Source organism: Gekko japonicus, unplaced genomic scaffold, assembly GCF_001447785.1.
Source record: "Gekko japonicus isolate JY-2015 unplaced genomic scaffold, Gekko_japonicus_V1.1 scaffold232, whole genome shotgun sequence".
NCBI classification, from domain to species: domain Eukaryota; kingdom Metazoa; phylum Chordata; class Lepidosauria; order Squamata; family Gekkonidae; genus Gekko; species Gekko japonicus.
In genome coordinates, this window is record NW_015162481.1 from 239,261 (window position 1) to 256,653 (window position 17,393).

Consider the following 17,393-nt stretch of genomic DNA (forward strand, 5'->3'; position numbering starts at 1 on the left):
TGTTGTTTGATGTTAGTCATCTGGTCCAGCAGAGGGCGCAAGGAATCTGCCAACATTTTAGAGAACTCAGTGACCTCTTCCGGTCGAGGGCTCATGGTCCCGGCTAGTTTCACTTTTTCTGGTTTGTTTTTGCCCTCTTCCCCACCATCTTTATGGATTGTTTACTTTTATGAAAACTTGCTAAAGTCTCTGAAATACGCCCTTATGCTTATCTGCGCTCTGGTAAGTCTCTCAAAACAGATTTCAATGCTTTTTCTTCCGCTCCCCCCTTAGTATTTCGTTGTTTAGTTCATGCGCATGAGAGGGGCCCCTCCCCCGCTCGCTTTTTTTGCCATTCCCAGGGGGTAGCTTTCTTTTAAAATTCTCGTATTTGCTTTAACCCGACTCACTGTTCATTGTTGGTCATACGACCTCGCTTGGCACACATTCAAAATGCTCGATCTCCGATGCTTGCTCTAGATCCATACGGACACTAAGCAGCAGGGCCGTCGGGGTGGAGGAGCGCCTCAATTCCCCAGCATCGTGCTGGTGAAGAGGTCACCCCTCAAAAGCCCCATGGCTACGAACCTTTTGCCAAGGCTCTGGGGGAGTAGCGACCCGTCGCCTCCCCTCCTTTCCGCTGGTGCACAGATCACATGCCCGGGAGGTCCGGGAGATGCGTCCGCCAGCGTGTCGCCATAAACCGGAAGTCAGAGTTTTAAGTTCTAATCTCTTCTTTTCCTCAAATGTGTTGGTACACAGTAAGGACAAGGAATTGTGTCCCTTCACTTCCCAAGTGAACTTGTCTGTTTCCCTCAGACCGACACATACACTCCTCCTGACTGGCATCTGCCAAGTCAAAGTCCAAATGAGGACTGATTCACTCTGACAAGACTAACAAGCTACTTTTTAAAGCTCTCCTCAGCTAGTGCTGACCAGTCAGAGTCTAGGGGGAGGTGCACGCAGGCGGCAGCCTGTCAATCAAACTGCTTTTCAGTGAGGCATTAACCCCTAATCTTCCAGCTCTGAATGTGATGCACTAAGCACCCTGGTTTTGGAGGTTAGTTCGTCACAGCCTAGTCCAACACTCTAACCATTTTCTGTGTTGAAGGACTGTTAAAATCACACAATGCAACATGTGAAGCCTGATCTGGCACAGCTCATTCTACCACCTCTGTCATCTTATTCTCCTGCATGTGTGAACCAGGCCTCGTCAGTTAGCAGCGATATGCCACTGGTTTGACCACTTCATATGTTTATAAGTAGGGTTGACAGCTCAGGTTTGGGAAATACCTGCCGGGGGTGGAGTCTGGTGAGGATGGGATTTGGGGAGGCGAGGGAGCTCAGCCATAGTATAAGCAGTCATTTTCTCCAGGTTAACTGATCTTGGTCATCTGGAGATCAATTGTAATAATGGGAGATCTCCAGGTGCCATCTGGACATTAGCAACTCTAGTTCATCAGCAATGCAAGAAGTGTTTTCTACGCTAGAATGCATTGCCTGTGAATTGCTTGATGATAATGCATGAGAAAATAGTGGGGGAAAGTAGTCTTTCATTGTTAGGTCATTTCCACAAGCATACTTTATAGCGGTTTTGCATTTTGAGTTCAGATTGGCTCTGTTCTTGCAGTGCCTCATTAACAGAGTTCCCATGTGTGCACAAATAGTGTGAGTGACTAAAAGGTATTTGGAGTAACATCACATGTCGAATTTCAAACACTCGTTAATTGAAAATGTATTTTGTGTATGTTTTTTTCCCTTTTGTATTACAGATTAGAGGAAAAAGCAGTATTTGTTGCATACAGCATTTAAGCTGTGTTTCCAAATGTGTCTCAGCTTTGGCAATTAAATACATAGTATGTGTAGCAGTCTAGTAAAAAGAAGAGATTTAGCTTGCCTGATTCACAGGCTAGGCCCAGTATGAACATGTGAAATAATAGTAAAAGAGAGTTTGGACAGAATGTTCAGCTCACCAAGTAACCATAAGCAACTTCCACATTTATTCGATTAAGTATAAGATTTTTTTGGAGTGGGCCTGAATTCTAGGTAAGCTTCGGGCCAACCATCTCTCATTTTGGTAATTAAGCACTGCCTGTAGAGTCAGTGCAGAATCTCCAGAAGATGCATTACATTTGAATCATGGAGAATATATCTGTGTATTGGATGCTGGAAGTGAACAGCTTGTTTCCTTCTTGGAAGTGGCAACATGAGGGAGACTTGATCGCCCGTGTTATTTTATTAAGAGGATAACTTGTAAATGGGCGTCAAGAAGCACCATGTTTTAAATACATGAAGGTTTGCCTTATACTGAGTCTACTCTGCAGGGTCTCGGGCAATGCTCCCTCTAAGCTGTGGAATCTTGTGAGCAAAAATTCTTCTTTGTGAGCTACTGGCATTAAAATTGTGAGCAAGCGGTTTGGCTACTACAGAAATTTGTTTGCTCTGGAGCCATCCTTCCTGAGGTAAGACAAAAATGTGTGAGCTGGAGGCTAAAAACCTGTGAGCTAGCTCACACTCACTCAGCTTAGAGGGAACACTGGTCTCAGGCAAAGATCTTTCACCTCCTACGTAATCCTTTTGATTGGAGATCCTGGAGTCTTGAACCTGGAAACCGCTGCATGCAAAGCAGATGCTCAGCCACTCCCTCTTCATAGCTCATTGACACCAGTGGAGTTGTATGTCATTCAGTGCCCTTTATTTTGCATTTGATCACGATATACAACATTTGCTACTTTTAAGACCAACAAAGGTCTTAGAGGTGCCACTGGACTCAAACTTTGTTCTACTGCTTCAGCCCAACATGGCTGCCCACCTGAACCAACATTTGTGACAGTTTATCACTGAGCAAAATGCTTATTTTGTTCTGCTTTGCAACAGACTTTAGGTATGTAACTTTTGACTTTACAAGTGGAAAACTAAGTCTGAGTGACAGGGGCTTGCATCATATGAAACCATGGTTTAATTCAACTAATTATGTTTAGTGTAATTGTCTGAATACAGGAGCCCACATTAACTACAGTAAGTTAGGGCACTCCAAACCAGGATCTGAAACTATGATTTGAAGTTTATTTATTTACTGTGCTTTTATGTTATATATAAATATGTGGGCATCTGGGCTTAACCCTGGTTTGTTGCAATGTCCAGTGCTGCCCTTATCACAGTGCAGGCCAGGATGCCAGTCGGGTCTCTCGAGGAGAAGGACAAAGGTGATCAAAGGTGTCAAGGCAAACCAGGATTTGAATGATTGTCTGTGACCTGAATCTTGGCATTCTAAACTAACAGTAATTAAAATTAATCATGATTCCGTGTTATGCCTGAACTGAACCATCGGCATGACTCAAAGCCAGATAGTCTGGAGTACAGGCTTGCCACCTCTAGGTTGGGAAATTCCTGTTTACTTGGAGGGGTGGAGCCTGTGGAAATTAAGGTTTGGGGAGGGGAGAGAGGGGACCTTAGTGGGATATAATGCCATAGAGTCCACCCTCCAAAGCTGCCATTTTCTCCAGAGGAACTGATCTCAGTAGTCTGGAGATCACTTGTAGCTTGGGAGATTCGCCTTACAGTAACTGTTCCTTGTTCCAAGCCCAGTTTTCTGTCCACTTGATTACATTGACTTTCAAGTGTACATTAGGCTTGCCAGCCCCCAGGTCCGGGCAGGGGATCCCCTGGTTTCAAGGGCTTCTCTCCGCCACAGACCAGCTGGCCAGAAGGGAAAACCCCTAAACAAGGACGTTGCATGGAAGTGACATCACCATGTCGGGGACATTGCATGGAGATGCTTTGGTATTTGGGAAAACTCTATGGTTTGAGGGTGAAAAAACCCATAGAGTTTTGCCCAAATACCAGAGTGTCCTTGCATGATGTCCCCGATGAGATGATGTCACTTCTAGCTGACATCATCACCCACCCCTATAACTCCCTCCCCAGTCCCACCACTGAACCAACAAGGGGACGTGGCAACCCTAGTGTACATCCATGACAGGGCTTTTCTAGGGCACACTTTACTGATACTGATGGGCACATGAACATCATACATGATGCTGCCTTATAGTGAGTCAAACCATTGGTCTAACAAGGTCAGCATTGTCTGCTCTGACAGGCAACAGTTCCCCAGAGTATCAGGTTGGGGTGTTTCACATTGCCTACTACCTGATCCTTTTGACTAGAGGTACCAGGCATTGCACTTGGGAACCTCCGCATGCAAAGCAAATGCTCTGCCTCTCAGCCGTGGACCCTCCCTAGGCTGTGATTTTGAGGGGTGGGAATTAGCTCAGGAAGGGGTGGGAATTGGCTCAGGAAGAACATACACATATGCTACAGCCCTGATCTGCCAAATCCCTTGCCAAGCATGCACATACACAATGTGGTCTGTATCCGGATCACACCCATGCGGCTGCTTTTTAATATTGAAGTACTTGGCAATAGATCCAGTCATGGATCCCCAGGGCACTGTGTTATTTTATTTATGTAGGTGGCAAACCATCAAAGCCATTAAAATAGCTTTTTAAAATTACATATTATAAACCAATTAAAACCCATAAATAAGACACATAAACAATTGTGTTTGGCCCTAGTATAGGGTTGCCAAGTCCTTACCGTCTGTATAGCGGGGGAGTCCAGCACTGCTCCGGGAGGCCATGCCCGCGCGTCACCCGGAAGTGACGCAACCACGTCGGGCACACTGGGGGCGGGGCCACAATCATCCGAGGGAAAACCATAGAGTTTTCCCTCGGATGACCGCGGGCCCGCCCCCAACGCACCCGATGCGACTGCGTCACTTCCGGGTGACGTGCTGATGCCGGCAGGTCACATGCTTTGGGGGTGGGGTTCCCCCTGGGGCCCGATCTGCCGGTGGCGGGTAACGGGCCTCTTGGGCAGGGGTTTCCCCGCCCCCCGGGGGGACTTGGCAAGCCTACCCTAATAAGTCATAGTAGGAAGCTGACATAGGAAACAAAACATCTTAAGAGCTTTAGTGGTGGCACTTTTACCTTGGAATGTCCTCTCAATGAAATTCTGCTCATTTTCCTCTTATTTAGCAAATCAATAAAACAGGAATTCTGGTGTGTTGGGGGTTGTGTGTGTGTAAAGTTTTTGTATTTTTATTGCAATAAATTACTTTAAAATATATATTGTTGCTGATAAGATAAATAATAACTGGGAAATAATTAAGCTGAATAATTGTTCATGGTTTGTTTCTGTTTTTGTCTGTTTCAGCGCCTCCCTGTATCAGAGAAAATGAGTTTGTAAGTAGCCTATTTTTTCCCTGTCTTCAGAAGAAGCAGGCAGTCATTAAAGACTGGCAATTGTGTTCCTGCCATCTAATTTCTTCATTTTAAAAAATCTACTGTTTTTCACTTACCACATTTTTATAAAGGCTTATTTCACAAAAAGGATATGAACTAGACAGGCCCAGAAATGGAAAGGGACGGTTTGTCTCTTTGCATTGTTTAATTGTAATAAGAAAGCGCTTCTGTATCTTTGCAAGGCATAGGTGGTCTCACAAGGGACCAAGTCCGAACAAATACCACACAAAAACTGTATTGTCCGTCGTTTGCCCCACTAGCAGAGAACAATGGCGTAGAGCGCTTTCCAGAAACATTGCTTTTCTCAGATTCAGTTCAGGGCTCAGAAAGAATATACTGAATGATTTATGAACCTGTGGTTCACCCGCTTTGTTGATGAACTACCTCAGCTGCAAAGAGTCAAGATGAGCTCCCTGTAGGCACTGCCTGTGCTGATCCAGAATATGCTATGTGGTGTATCAACAAAAGGGCCAAATAAATTAATCATAAAACTTTGAGGGCATTCTTCCCACGGAGAAGAAAGAAAGAAACATAGGTAAGTTTGAGGCAATAGGGAAGAGAAGTGGAGGGCGAGATCTCAGCTGCTGCCAAGGTAACATATATCCTAAACTGAGATTCCAAGAACTGTCTGGTATTTCTGGCCACTGTGTGACACAGACTGGATGGGCCTTTGGCCTGATCCAACATTGGCGTCTCTCATGTTCTTATGTCTCCGGCTGAGTTCAGACTGACAATTTGAAGCGCTAGGGGGTCATGGCAAAGAAGACCCGGAACAGACCTGGAACGGCTTGGTCACGGTATTCCCGTTCACACTGCAGTGAATGAAGCGGGAGGATACCATGGAGGAAGCACAAGGGAGCGTTTGAACTGTTGGCCTGCCCCTGGCGGGCTGTTGGTGGCTGTTTCTGCGCTCCGCTGCATGCACCTATGCACATGGTCGCCTCCTGCGGAAACAGTCAGCGCCTCTTATCAACGACTGCGGGTTGTTCCCGCCTTAGCAGCACTTGCGTTCACACTCAGGGAACCGGAATCAACCTGCTCTACACACGGTTTGCTACCACTTTCACCTGGTACTTTTTAAACGTGGGAGGGAAGCGGCACAAGACGGCTTGAGTACGGCTAGGGGACACCTGAAATATGTGCCTGTGTGAACCTGCCCTTTTAATCCGCTACTGAAACGTTTGGCTGCCGGGCCAAACTGCCAGTCTGAACTCGGCCTCCTTCCCTGCAATTCAAGATTTCCTCCTCTGACTTCAGTTTATTGTTCCAGTAGCTTGCCTTCCAGCTGACGATGTTCTACATCCTTTAAATCTCCAAAGCAATCCGGGATTTTCAGATGTTTAAACACAAAAGAACTGAAAGCTAAATCGGTCTCTCTAACTGGGCAGTTTAGTTATTTCAGGTTGATTACTAATTAAAAGGAGGTGGATTTTTTTGCCTCCCTTTCACTTCATATTTAACTCTCCTGTTTTTTCCGCTTTACCTCTATGCTGTTTGCAGATTATTTTGTTGAACCAGGTGCAAAGCCTTACTCTCTGTGGTTGTCATTTTTTCTTCTGCTAGGTTCCTGCCCTGTCCTGGATAGCCCAGGATAGCCCGATCCTGTCAGATCTTGGGAGCTAAGCAGGGTTGGCCCTGGTTAGTACTTGGATGGGAGACCTCCAAGGAATACCAGGGGCGTGACGCAGAGCCAGGCAATAGCAAACCACCTCTGGACGTCTCTTGCCTTAAAAACAAGTCTAGCTTGCCATCTAATGGTGCACAATGCTAAAAAAGAGCTAGAACTTCTGGCTGCCAGACAATCTTACGATCTCCTGGCTATACTACACACACTGCCATATGATAATTAATTAATTCCTCCTCCACCTCTAACAGCTGCAAGACAGACAGAAATTCAACATGTGTTCAACTGTCCATGCACCTTGTTCTGTTCTGTTAAGTCTAAGCAGACCGTTCTACCTGCACAGCACCTTTTTCTACAAATTAGTTTGGGAAGGACCCCTCCCCCCGTTTGTCATTCAGGGGGGGAAATGTCCATTTTTAGCAATATCTAGAGACCAAAGCTAAATATGTTTTAAAGTAGAGTTTTGAGTAAGGCTTCAGTAGTAAACATATCATTACTTGGATAAAATCTTTTGTGAATTCACTAAAATTTCTGAGTAAATGTGTTTAGAATTAAGGGAAATACAGAGATGATGTTTCTGGGAGTTGGCATTGTAAAGTAGCTATGATCTGTGATCCATGGTCACAGTTTAAATGTTGCCTCTACCATAGACTTGATAGATGGCCTTCAGCAAGCCATTCTTTCTTTTTCTTTTTTTAAATAATCTTTTTATTGGTTTTGTCAAAAGTTTCACATAAAAACACAACATATAACTTTCACATTTCTGCACATAGCACTTAAAATTATTATTTACATCTTAAAGACCTGCCGACACCGTGCAGCACTAATGGGTTACCAAGAGTTTGAGAAATCTTCAGCAAGCCATTCTTTCTGAGCACCTCATCTAGGAAGGATAATAATATTGGCCAACCTTTACATGTACACATATTGGAGTGATGGATCCAGTGCTAGAATAACCTGCTGTGAAGGGAATGGCAGGCTAAGATCTATATGGGGGTAAAGGGCTTCTTAGGGATGCTTTATGGGATAGGAAATGATAAGACAGCTGCCACTAATTCAAGGGCAAACCATGCACAGATTTATCCCACTGCACTGAAACAATCATGGAGAGTCTCATTTCTTGTGTCTATTCTTGTTCTTTCTTGATAAAGCATTCTCTACAACCAGTGTTTGGGCCACAGAAACATTCTGCATTATTAATCAATATGTCAATTATCCATGACAAGTAGGGGACCCACAGGAACTTGTGGGGACATCTCATTTCCCCTCTCCCACTATTTCCTTTTCCCCTTTCCTGAAAGTCCCACAGCCTCTTGCCTTTTTATGCCTACTTTGCTCCATCCATTCAATCTACCTTTATCCACCTTCAGGTTTCCCTCCTTTCCTACCCCAGCAGCTTCTCCCTGGGAAATGTCTGGTCGACTTATGCAGTGTCGGCTGTAGGCCAGGCACAGTAGTTTTGTGGGGAATCCACAAGGCCTTGTGAGGGGTATCTCAGTTTCTTCTGTATCCCTTTCCCTATACTATTTCCTCTTTTCCTTCTCCTGGCAGCCCCCATATCCTCACATTTCCCTGCTTGCTTCTCTCCTTGCCACCCACCCACCAATCTACTTTTTATCTTTAGCTGTATTTATTTATTTACTATATATATATATATCCCACCTTTCCCCACAATGTGGACCCAAAGCTGCTTATGTAATTCTCTTCCATTTTATTGTCACAACAACCCTGTGAGGTAAGTTAGGCTGAAAATATTTGACTGGCCCAAGGTCACACAGGAAGCTTCCATGGAAGAGTGGGGATTTGAACCTGGGTCTCCTGGATCCTAGTCTGAAACTCTAACCACTATAGAACACTGGCTTTTGTGGGTTGGCTGCTTTTGAACAGTAGCAAGCAAGCAGTCTTGGGTGAGTCATGCAAGTTGCTTGGTATCAAGTCGCTGGTTGCTGCCAGGCCTGGCCCTGATGAGTCCTTCAAAGGCCAAAACAACCTTTCTGCCTTTTCCTGACTGCAACTGAAGCTGGCAATACTGTTGTGGTTGCCCAGCAACAGTCACTGAGGGCATTCTTTACTTAAAGCTACAGGCACTGCAATTTTGGAGGGCTTTAAGCCCCCAACATACATGTCTAGATTTCAGATTTTTGTACAAACCTGGGCCTTTACTTAGGTTTGTAGAATCATGGCCTTGGTCTCCTGATTTAAGTATTCACAGATTTAGCCAGGTTTTAAATGAGATTTATTGATGCTAAACTGTATAGTTTTAGTTACACAAATTGTACAAATTGGCTTTCTTATACTGCCTCTTTCTTGATCCTTTAATCTGAATTTTGATGTAGTTAGGCTCCTTAATTACAAAAGGTTGCTGTCCCCTGCTCTAAGTAGTATTCTTTAGATGAAGATTTGAGTTTGATCATTTCTCTGAATAGCGTTAATTTTTGCAGTGAACAGTGCCTATATTGCACAGTATGGTGGCATCTAGTTGCTGGAACAGGGAGAGCTGCAAAAGGTGCCATCCTGTGGGCCATGTTTTGGAGCTCTCTTCTCGGGGGGAGGGAGCAGGTCAGGGTACAGTTGACAATTTACAAGATGGAAGCAGCAATTCGGCCACCCTTATTATTAAACAGCTGTATTCTAATTCAACCATGTGACATGGCTTTGTGTTTTTTTTATCTCCAGGAGGAATACCTAGCAACCGATGACATCCTTGTAGACTTCTTTAACGAATTCTTGAGCCTCCCAGTAAGTATTTTGATCCAAACTCTTCTTCAAATGCTTATTCTCAGGGTTAAGAAAATAAACTTGATTTGCAAGATTGTATGGGTTAAGATGGTAACAACTGCACCCATGAAAAAGTAGAATAGGTTGTTTGTACAGCCCGCTCCAGCTTGCCTCCATATCACTGTGGATACAAAGCCACACATCTGAGGCATTTGCCCTTGAAACTCACAGAAAACAAAATCCAGTGTTGACTGTGCGAGAAGAATTATCTCATACAGACGACCTCAGAGGATTTTTAGGCTGAGAGAATAATGCGGCGCTCCATGCCAGAGCACCAAAATGAAGTGTCTGTTGAGAAATCCTGATCTCATCATAATTTGATTTTCTCAGAAGAATTTTCTCTTCTCAGCACCACTAATGTGAACATTTTCTATTTCCAGTCTGACTCTGCTGCCGCTCGTACAAGTTCTTCTGTAAGAATGTGACACCCCTGTTAAAAACACTATTACAATTTTGGTCTTTTATTTTTTGTTTGTGCTTGTGCTGCTGTTGCCTAGAAACAGGACCCAGGTGTATGCATCAGTATGTAGGCAAGAGGTTAAATTAAAGAGTAGCATGTGACTGGATGTTACCAACTGCAGGAAACATGGACGAAAGACTGTTTCTCTTTTGATTTATAGAACTTAATTCAGCTAGTGTACACTGAGGCTGGGACAAGATGTTATGAAAGCCTCAGGGATGCCGCTGAAAGCAGCAGCCCTGCGTCTCCCCCTCTTCTCTTCCTCAGTGATGTTTAGTAATACCAAACATCTAACATTATGTTACTGTCCTCCACATCTACTTTCCCCACAAAACAAAAGGTTTGATTTGCGCCACTCTTTAGCTTTGGAACCCATCTTTGTTACATTTTTCTCACCTTCTTCCTCCAAGGCATTCATACTGGTATACAATAGTTCCCATCCCTCCTTTTTTCCCTCAGAACAATTGTGTGAGGTAGATTAAGCAGAGGGATAGTAACTGGCCTAAGGTCTTTCCAGAGAGCTTTATGGCTAAGGTGGGGTTTGAACCCAAGTTTCACCAGCCCTTTAGTCCACTATGCTAACAATACTACCTCATCACATGTCTTATGACATGGAATAATTCTATGATGTAATTAAAAGACAGTGTGTGAGTATGTGCATCATTTCTTTTAAATCGGCACTCAGTGCAAGCGGCCCCTACACATCTTGTGTTAGGCTCAGCAGAGCTTCCAAAAAAGTGTGATTTCCAAACAGACTTGATCTGCAGCATCATTCTTGTTTAGAAATTAGCCACTAATTATCTCAGAAACGGTCTTATGGGTAAAGAGTCCATCAGTGCTAAGTACCCTTTGTGTGTCAGGGGCAGAGGTAGGAGGCTGGATGAACCCTCCTCCCACCACACTGCACATATCAATTTGTTGCACCTGGGGATTTCTGGTTTCCGGCTGAGCGTAATTAGGCATTTGTAGGCTGTGCTCCAGTGCAGAGGAGCATTGTTTTAGTTCTTTTTCATTGATTTTAGCTTTTGTTTTGGATAGCTCTGTTCTTATCTTGCTTCTGACTCTTTCAAATCTTTCCCCCCTCCCTGTGGTAAAGGGGGAGAGAGAAAAATTCTCTCTTTTCCTTTTATCAGAGAGTTTGTTGCACCCCCGTGACAGAGAATCTGCTTGCAGAAGTAGACTGCGGTCTCCAAAACTTTACACCAGTATATATCAGGTTATCTTTAAGATGCTACAAGATACCTTTTGGATCCCTGCTTGATAAATTAAAGCAGTTTCCAGGATGATAAATGTTCTTACTGTAGTTTTAATGAATTTAAACCAAAGCCTCCCTCAAGAGATTCCCATGTACCGCTGCAGGCTTTTACATTGCTGCCAGTAAAAATTTCAGCCATTTCCACTCATGATTGGCACTTTCATCTTTGAGTTGGTAGAGACTCAGAGTGCAGTCCTAAAAATACTTCATCTTCTGTCTTTGGTGCAGCCCCACATTGGGATTGAGCCTGCGCAGGCCAGCTGTGGACAAAATTCTTCCAGCTAAAAGCTATCTGAGGTGGCAACCAATGTTCCCTCTAAGCCGCACAGTTTTGTGAGCAAAAATTCTACTTTGTGAGCTACTGGCATTAAAGTTGAGAGCGAGCGATTGGGCTACTGCATAAATCAGTTTGCTCTGGAGCCCTCCTTCCTGAGCTAAGACTAAAATGTGTGAGCTGGAGGCTAAAAAACTGTGAGCTAGCTCACACTAACTCAGCTTAGAGGGAACACTGGTGGCAACCCTCCCCCTCTGGAGCTGACACGCAATGGCTTTTCCCGTCCAAACCGTCACGTGCTCCGGAGGCAGGTGCCCCCTTTCCCCTCATTTCCTTTATTGCCACCGCGTGGATAGGAGCTTTCCAGCTTAGTTGTACTTTTTTGTACTCCTTACCAAACTTATGTTTTTTTTGCTTCTCTGAGGGTTCTTCCCTTCTGGTTTCAACTTCCTCTCTTTTTCTACAGAGCTTTTCTTTTCTCTGCAAGAGATCGTTTGTCCAGGGTGAGGTGACTCTCATTGGTGTACCCTTGGGTCCCCCCGCTGCTGTGACTTGTGGGGCCCGGCATGGTGTCCAAGGCGCTTTTCAAGAAGTACACAAAATGTGCAACCAAAACGACCCACAGTGATGAGCATGAGCTTTGTCTCATATATATGGGAGGATCACATAATGTGATTGCCTGCAAAGTTTGCCAGGGCTTTATGCCTAAGGTGCGTTCGGACAGGGCGTCCCAGTTGAAGCCTGTGCTATGGGGAAAGGCTCTGTCTGCCTCGAGCCTGTCACCCTAGCAGTCAGTGATTCAGCCTCATCGGAAGATGCATTCCAAATCCCTTAGTCAGGGACCCTGCTCTGCGCCTTCCCTCCCTTTCCCCTCCTGAGCAGGGTTATTGGGAAACTGGTAGCAGAGGGTTCAGGTTGTATTCTGATAGCCCCTTTTTGGCCATGCCAAATTTGGTTTTCCAAGCTCCTCCGTCTTACAGGGTCAGAGTACATCACCCTTCCCCCTGCCCCATATTTACTGATGAGGGGGCCTATTCTGCACCACAATGAGTCCTACTTATACCTCACGGCGTGGAATATACGCCCATAGAATTGCAGTTCTTGCCTGAGGTGCATGATATCCTAATCCAGGCTAGAAAGTCCTCTACCAGGTATTCATACTCCAGGAAGTGAATCTGGTTTGAGTCCTGGGCCAGGTCCAAGGTGTTGTCAGTCACCCTTTACCTGCCCCTTACCTTTAGTCTTTGAATATCTGATTTTCCTATCTCATATGGGATTGTCTGTGTCTTCTGTAAAGGTCCACCTAACAGCCATTTTTATTTATTTATTTATTTGATTTATACCCCGCCCTCCCTGCGTATCACGAGGGTGTACGGGGTTCTTCTCTATTCACCCATAAGCTGTCCCAGTATTTTCTCAAGGGCTTGCTCAATGTGTTTCCCCCCGCTCCTCACATTGTTCCACAGCAGTCTCTCTAGCTTGTGCTGGCTCAGTTGATAAAACCCACCTTTGAGCCTTCAGCTTTGTGCCACCTGGCCTTGCTGTCCGGAAAAGTGGCTTTCCTGGTAGCCGTTACCTCAGCCAGGAGAATGAGTCAATTAGTGGCTCTGAGGATAGAACCCCCATCCCTGAAGATTTTTAACAAGAAGGTTGTGCTTCACCCCAGTTTAGAGTTCCTTCCAAAGGTGGTTTCTAAGTTTCACCTGGCACAGGAGATATTGTTACCAGTGTTCTTTCAGTCCCCAGAATCGAAGTATTATGAAGTGAGATCGAGGTAGCTCTTAAACAAAGTGATTTCATTTTATTCAGCTCATAACAGTGTTTTAACATAGAACAAGACTGACTTATATACGATTTGAACGGGCAAAACCACACCCAACAAACAGATAACAACCAGTAGGAACACGGAGCTTGGAATCAATGAGAGTGGTTCCCACTGAAGACAAGGCTTCTCTGATTGGCCCTTTAGTTCAGTCCTTGCAATGCTCTTTTAATATAGAACTGTGCATAAGCTCACTCATGTCTTTATTACGTTAAGACATAACACTAAGGCTGAGAAGGGCCTTCATACTCTGGACGTCAGGAGGGCTCTATTGTATTATATTGGGAGAACAAAACAATTCTGAGTAGATAAGGCCTCCTTTGGTGAGTAGCTTGCTAATGACCCAATGTGGGGCTGCACTGAAGACGGAAGGTGAAAACAGAGTTGCACTTACTAACTGTTGTTCATTGATGTCTTCTGTGCAGACACATATTCCCTCCCTCCTGCCCGCAGTGAGGCCTCACATGGTCATTCTGTACTAGTGTATTTTGTTCGCGGTGGCTTGGCAGGAACTGAGGGGAAAGGAGGCACCCGCCTCTGGAGCATGTGACAGTTTGGGTGGGAAACACCATTGTGTGTCAGCTCCAGAGGGGTGTGTGTTGCCCTTAGATAGCTTTTATCCGCAGGCCAGGGCTCTTTTTGTAGCAGGTACTCATTTGCATATTAAGCGACACACCCCTAATGTAGCCAATCCTCCAAGAGCTTACAGTAGCTCCTGTAAGAAGAGCTCTGTAAGCTCTTGAAGGATTGGCTACATTGGGGTGTGGGACCGCAGCTAGCCTGCATGGGCACAGTCCCTATGTGTGTCTGCACAGAAGACGTTGATGAACAGCAGTTACAGGTAAATGCGACTCTGGTGCTCTGGGGATTGTTTCAAGTGGATAGCTAACGTTCTTCTGCAGTAGAAGAGCAAGATCCATATCCATTGGCACCTTAAAGACAAACAAGATTTCCAGGGTACAAGCTTTTGAGTATCAGAGCTCCCTTTGTCAGATACAGCTTATTGGTACCTAAGGTGCTACTGGACTCAAATCTTGCACTTCTTGGGATTAGGTCCCACTGAGTAAGATCCCATAGACTTATTTAGGACTGCCGTTTTGGGTTAATTTCCCTGCCCCCAGCCCTACATTCTTCTGCAGTAGAAAAGAGCAAGATCCATATCCATTGGCACATTAAAGACCAAGATTTCCAGGGCACAAGCTTTTGAGTATCAAAGCTCCCTTTGTCAGATACAGCTTATTGGTACCTACGGTGCTACTGAACTCAAATCTTGCACTTCTTGGGATTAAGTCCCGTTGAGTAAGATCCCATAGACTTATTTAGAACTGCCGTTTTGGGTTAATTTCCCTGCCCCCAGCCCTCAAACCTGTGATCAGAGCTGTTATTCCAGTCATTTGTTCACCAGCCCACGTGCAGTGCTGTGGGATGCTGGATGTGACCTTTCCCCTACTGCCCCACCATGCCTTATTTTTATGTGTGGGGCCCAATTTAGAAGGGTGACCTACACACAGAAGCCAGTTGGACTGCGGCATGTGCCTTTCATTAACGTGACTAATCACTCTGGGGTGTTGTCATTGGTTTCCATTCCATTCCTGTATATACCTTGTAAATGACTGGTGGTCAAGCATTCAAAATGACAATACAATTTATATTTAAAACATTGTTATTGGCATCTGTTTTACTGCCTAAAAGGAGCCAGATGTTTTCAGTTTAGCTAATTGGAATGCCTATTGGAAAATGGGTCTTAGAGCTCCATTGCTAGGGGCTGGATTAAAAATAGATACAAGTGATTAATTAATGTTATCCTTGGTTAGTTTTCTGTGTAAATATTATAGAGCTGAAGTTTTCTGCTGTTTGTTCAAATAGTTCCAGATTTTGGAATTTACGTGCTTCATTTGCATGTTCGTATAAGCTAGTAAGGGTTCAGTGATTTGGAATTAGAAGCTCATTCCAGACACGTTTAAATTTGTACATGTTGCTAAAACTGCAGTTATTTTTTCCCAAAGTCAAGGAAAACATCAGTATTAAATGTATGTGAACCATGCATATATTAATTTAAAAGGAGTGCTCTGTCAGCATATGCTACACCCAAGTATCTCATCTTAGTGGAGCATGATAGGAATGGATCAGAACATTTTGCAAGGCTTATTGGCAGAAGTCATACCATTAGTCAACATGCAGTGTTTCAAGATGTAAGGATATTGTTATTGTCGAAAAGGAAGAATATAAAGTAGTTATTCCTTCATTGTTATGAGAGTCTTTACGTGGAGCTCTTGGGTGACTAGTCACTCCCCTTCAGCCTAAACCAAGTTCACAAGGCTGTTGTGAGGATAAATGGGAGAATTATTGCTTGCTCTGGTGCATTTCGACAGACAGATTTCTTCCTGCAGAGTGTGAACTTTTTGCCTCCCTGCATCCACTGCTTCCCATAATGCTGCCTGAAATGCTGCTTCTAGACATCCAGGGGCAGCATTTCTCAGGGCATTTTGGCTATGGTAGAAGGGTAGAAGGTGAGAAAGTTGCTCTCTGTGGGTGGAAGTCCTTGTGCCCAGAGAAAAACTCTGGAGAGTAAATTCAAGGTGATACAAATCTCCCTGAGCTCCTTGATAGAGATTTGATGGAAACAAATGGGCAAGAGACAAAGAGGCATGAAATAAGCATTGTGTGCGTGTGTGAATTTGCACAAGCAGTGTAGAAGCTTAGAGGGCAAGTTGAACACATGAATGCGTGTAGTTGCCTTATACTAAATTAGACCATCAGTCCCTCAAGGTCAGTATTGTCTACTCAGGCTGGCAGCTGCTCCCCAGAGTCTCAGGTAAAGGTCTTTCACATCACCTCCTCTTTGACCCTTTTAACTGGAGATGCCAGAAACTGAACCTGGGACTTTGCCTGCCAAGCAGATGCTCTATCACTGAGCCATGCCCCCTCCCCAAGTTCCTACACTGAAGTATGTACTGAGGATCTCGCAAGTTTAAAAAGAAAGCATTTAATTTTGGAAAATTAAAAAAAATATACAGCCTTATGTTAATGGGTACAAAAGACATAATTAGAGACACCCCTCCCTGATGGTGGGAGCGTTGACTCTCAGAAGCTTATATACCCCCAAAATCTTGTTGGTCTCTAAGGTGCTACTGGACTGGAATCTAGCCCCCCCCCCCATGGAAACTGTTGCATCAGATTAGCTGGAGGGTGAAAGTGATATTCAGAATTATGAACCAATCCCTAAAATAGATGACTGTACTACAACAAAGCAGTGCTGCAATAATGGTTGATCTTACTCTTTTAAACTTTTTAATAGACCTTTTCAGAGCGAATTAAATTTAATCCTGATTATGGAGTTTTTGAAGTTGTTAATGATGAGCCTCAGCATTTGGAAGATCAGCTGAAAAAGATGCTAACAGAACACAAACCCCGGAATCCCATTTACGATGTTATAAGACCAAAGTCAGAAACTCCAGTTTTTAAAGACACCAGCCCTCCGCCTCCAGACTTAAGTTTTGACCCAAGTTATGTAGTGAAGGTAAGGGTGCATTTTCTAAGTATGTTGTTGTTGTGCCAGAATTGGATCTAATTGCAGTGTTTATTTGAATAATTGGTTACAAACTTCTGGTGAAGGATAAAGATGGCTCCAGTTAACTGGACAGCAGATTTATACACACACAAGAGGCGGACCCGTGATACTCGCGCGGGGGGGAAGACACTCCACGGGAGAAGCACCCACAGGTGAGCCTTCTCCCCTGTCCCCCCCCATCCCCGGAACCCATGGCAAGGCCTGACCTCAGCCACCACCCCCTATAGGGGGTGGTGCCTCAGCCTGCCAAGCTTCCCCCTCCCCTAAGCAGCAGAAATTTCTTTTTTCTGGTTTGTTTTCCCACCCACTCGGCCTAAACAGCCGGGG

The 17,393-nt window shown here is 44.6% G+C and overlaps 1 protein-coding gene across 1 annotated transcript in view; it reads left to right on the forward strand.

Moving 5' to 3' along the window:
• Positions 1 to 3,732: 3,732 nt before the first annotated feature.
• RGS22 (regulator of G-protein signaling 22) overlaps positions 3,733 to 17,393 on the forward strand; it is a 95,364-nt gene continuing 81,703 nt past the window's right edge. Inside the window, exons 1-3 of the mRNA XM_015405852.1 lie at positions 3,733 to 3,762; positions 9,583 to 9,645; positions 16,794 to 17,015. Of these exons, the coding sequence (XP_015261338.1) occupies positions 3,733 to 3,762; positions 9,583 to 9,645; positions 16,794 to 17,015 (315 nt within the window). The remainder of the gene's footprint in view (positions 3,763 to 9,582; positions 9,646 to 16,793; positions 17,016 to 17,393) is intronic.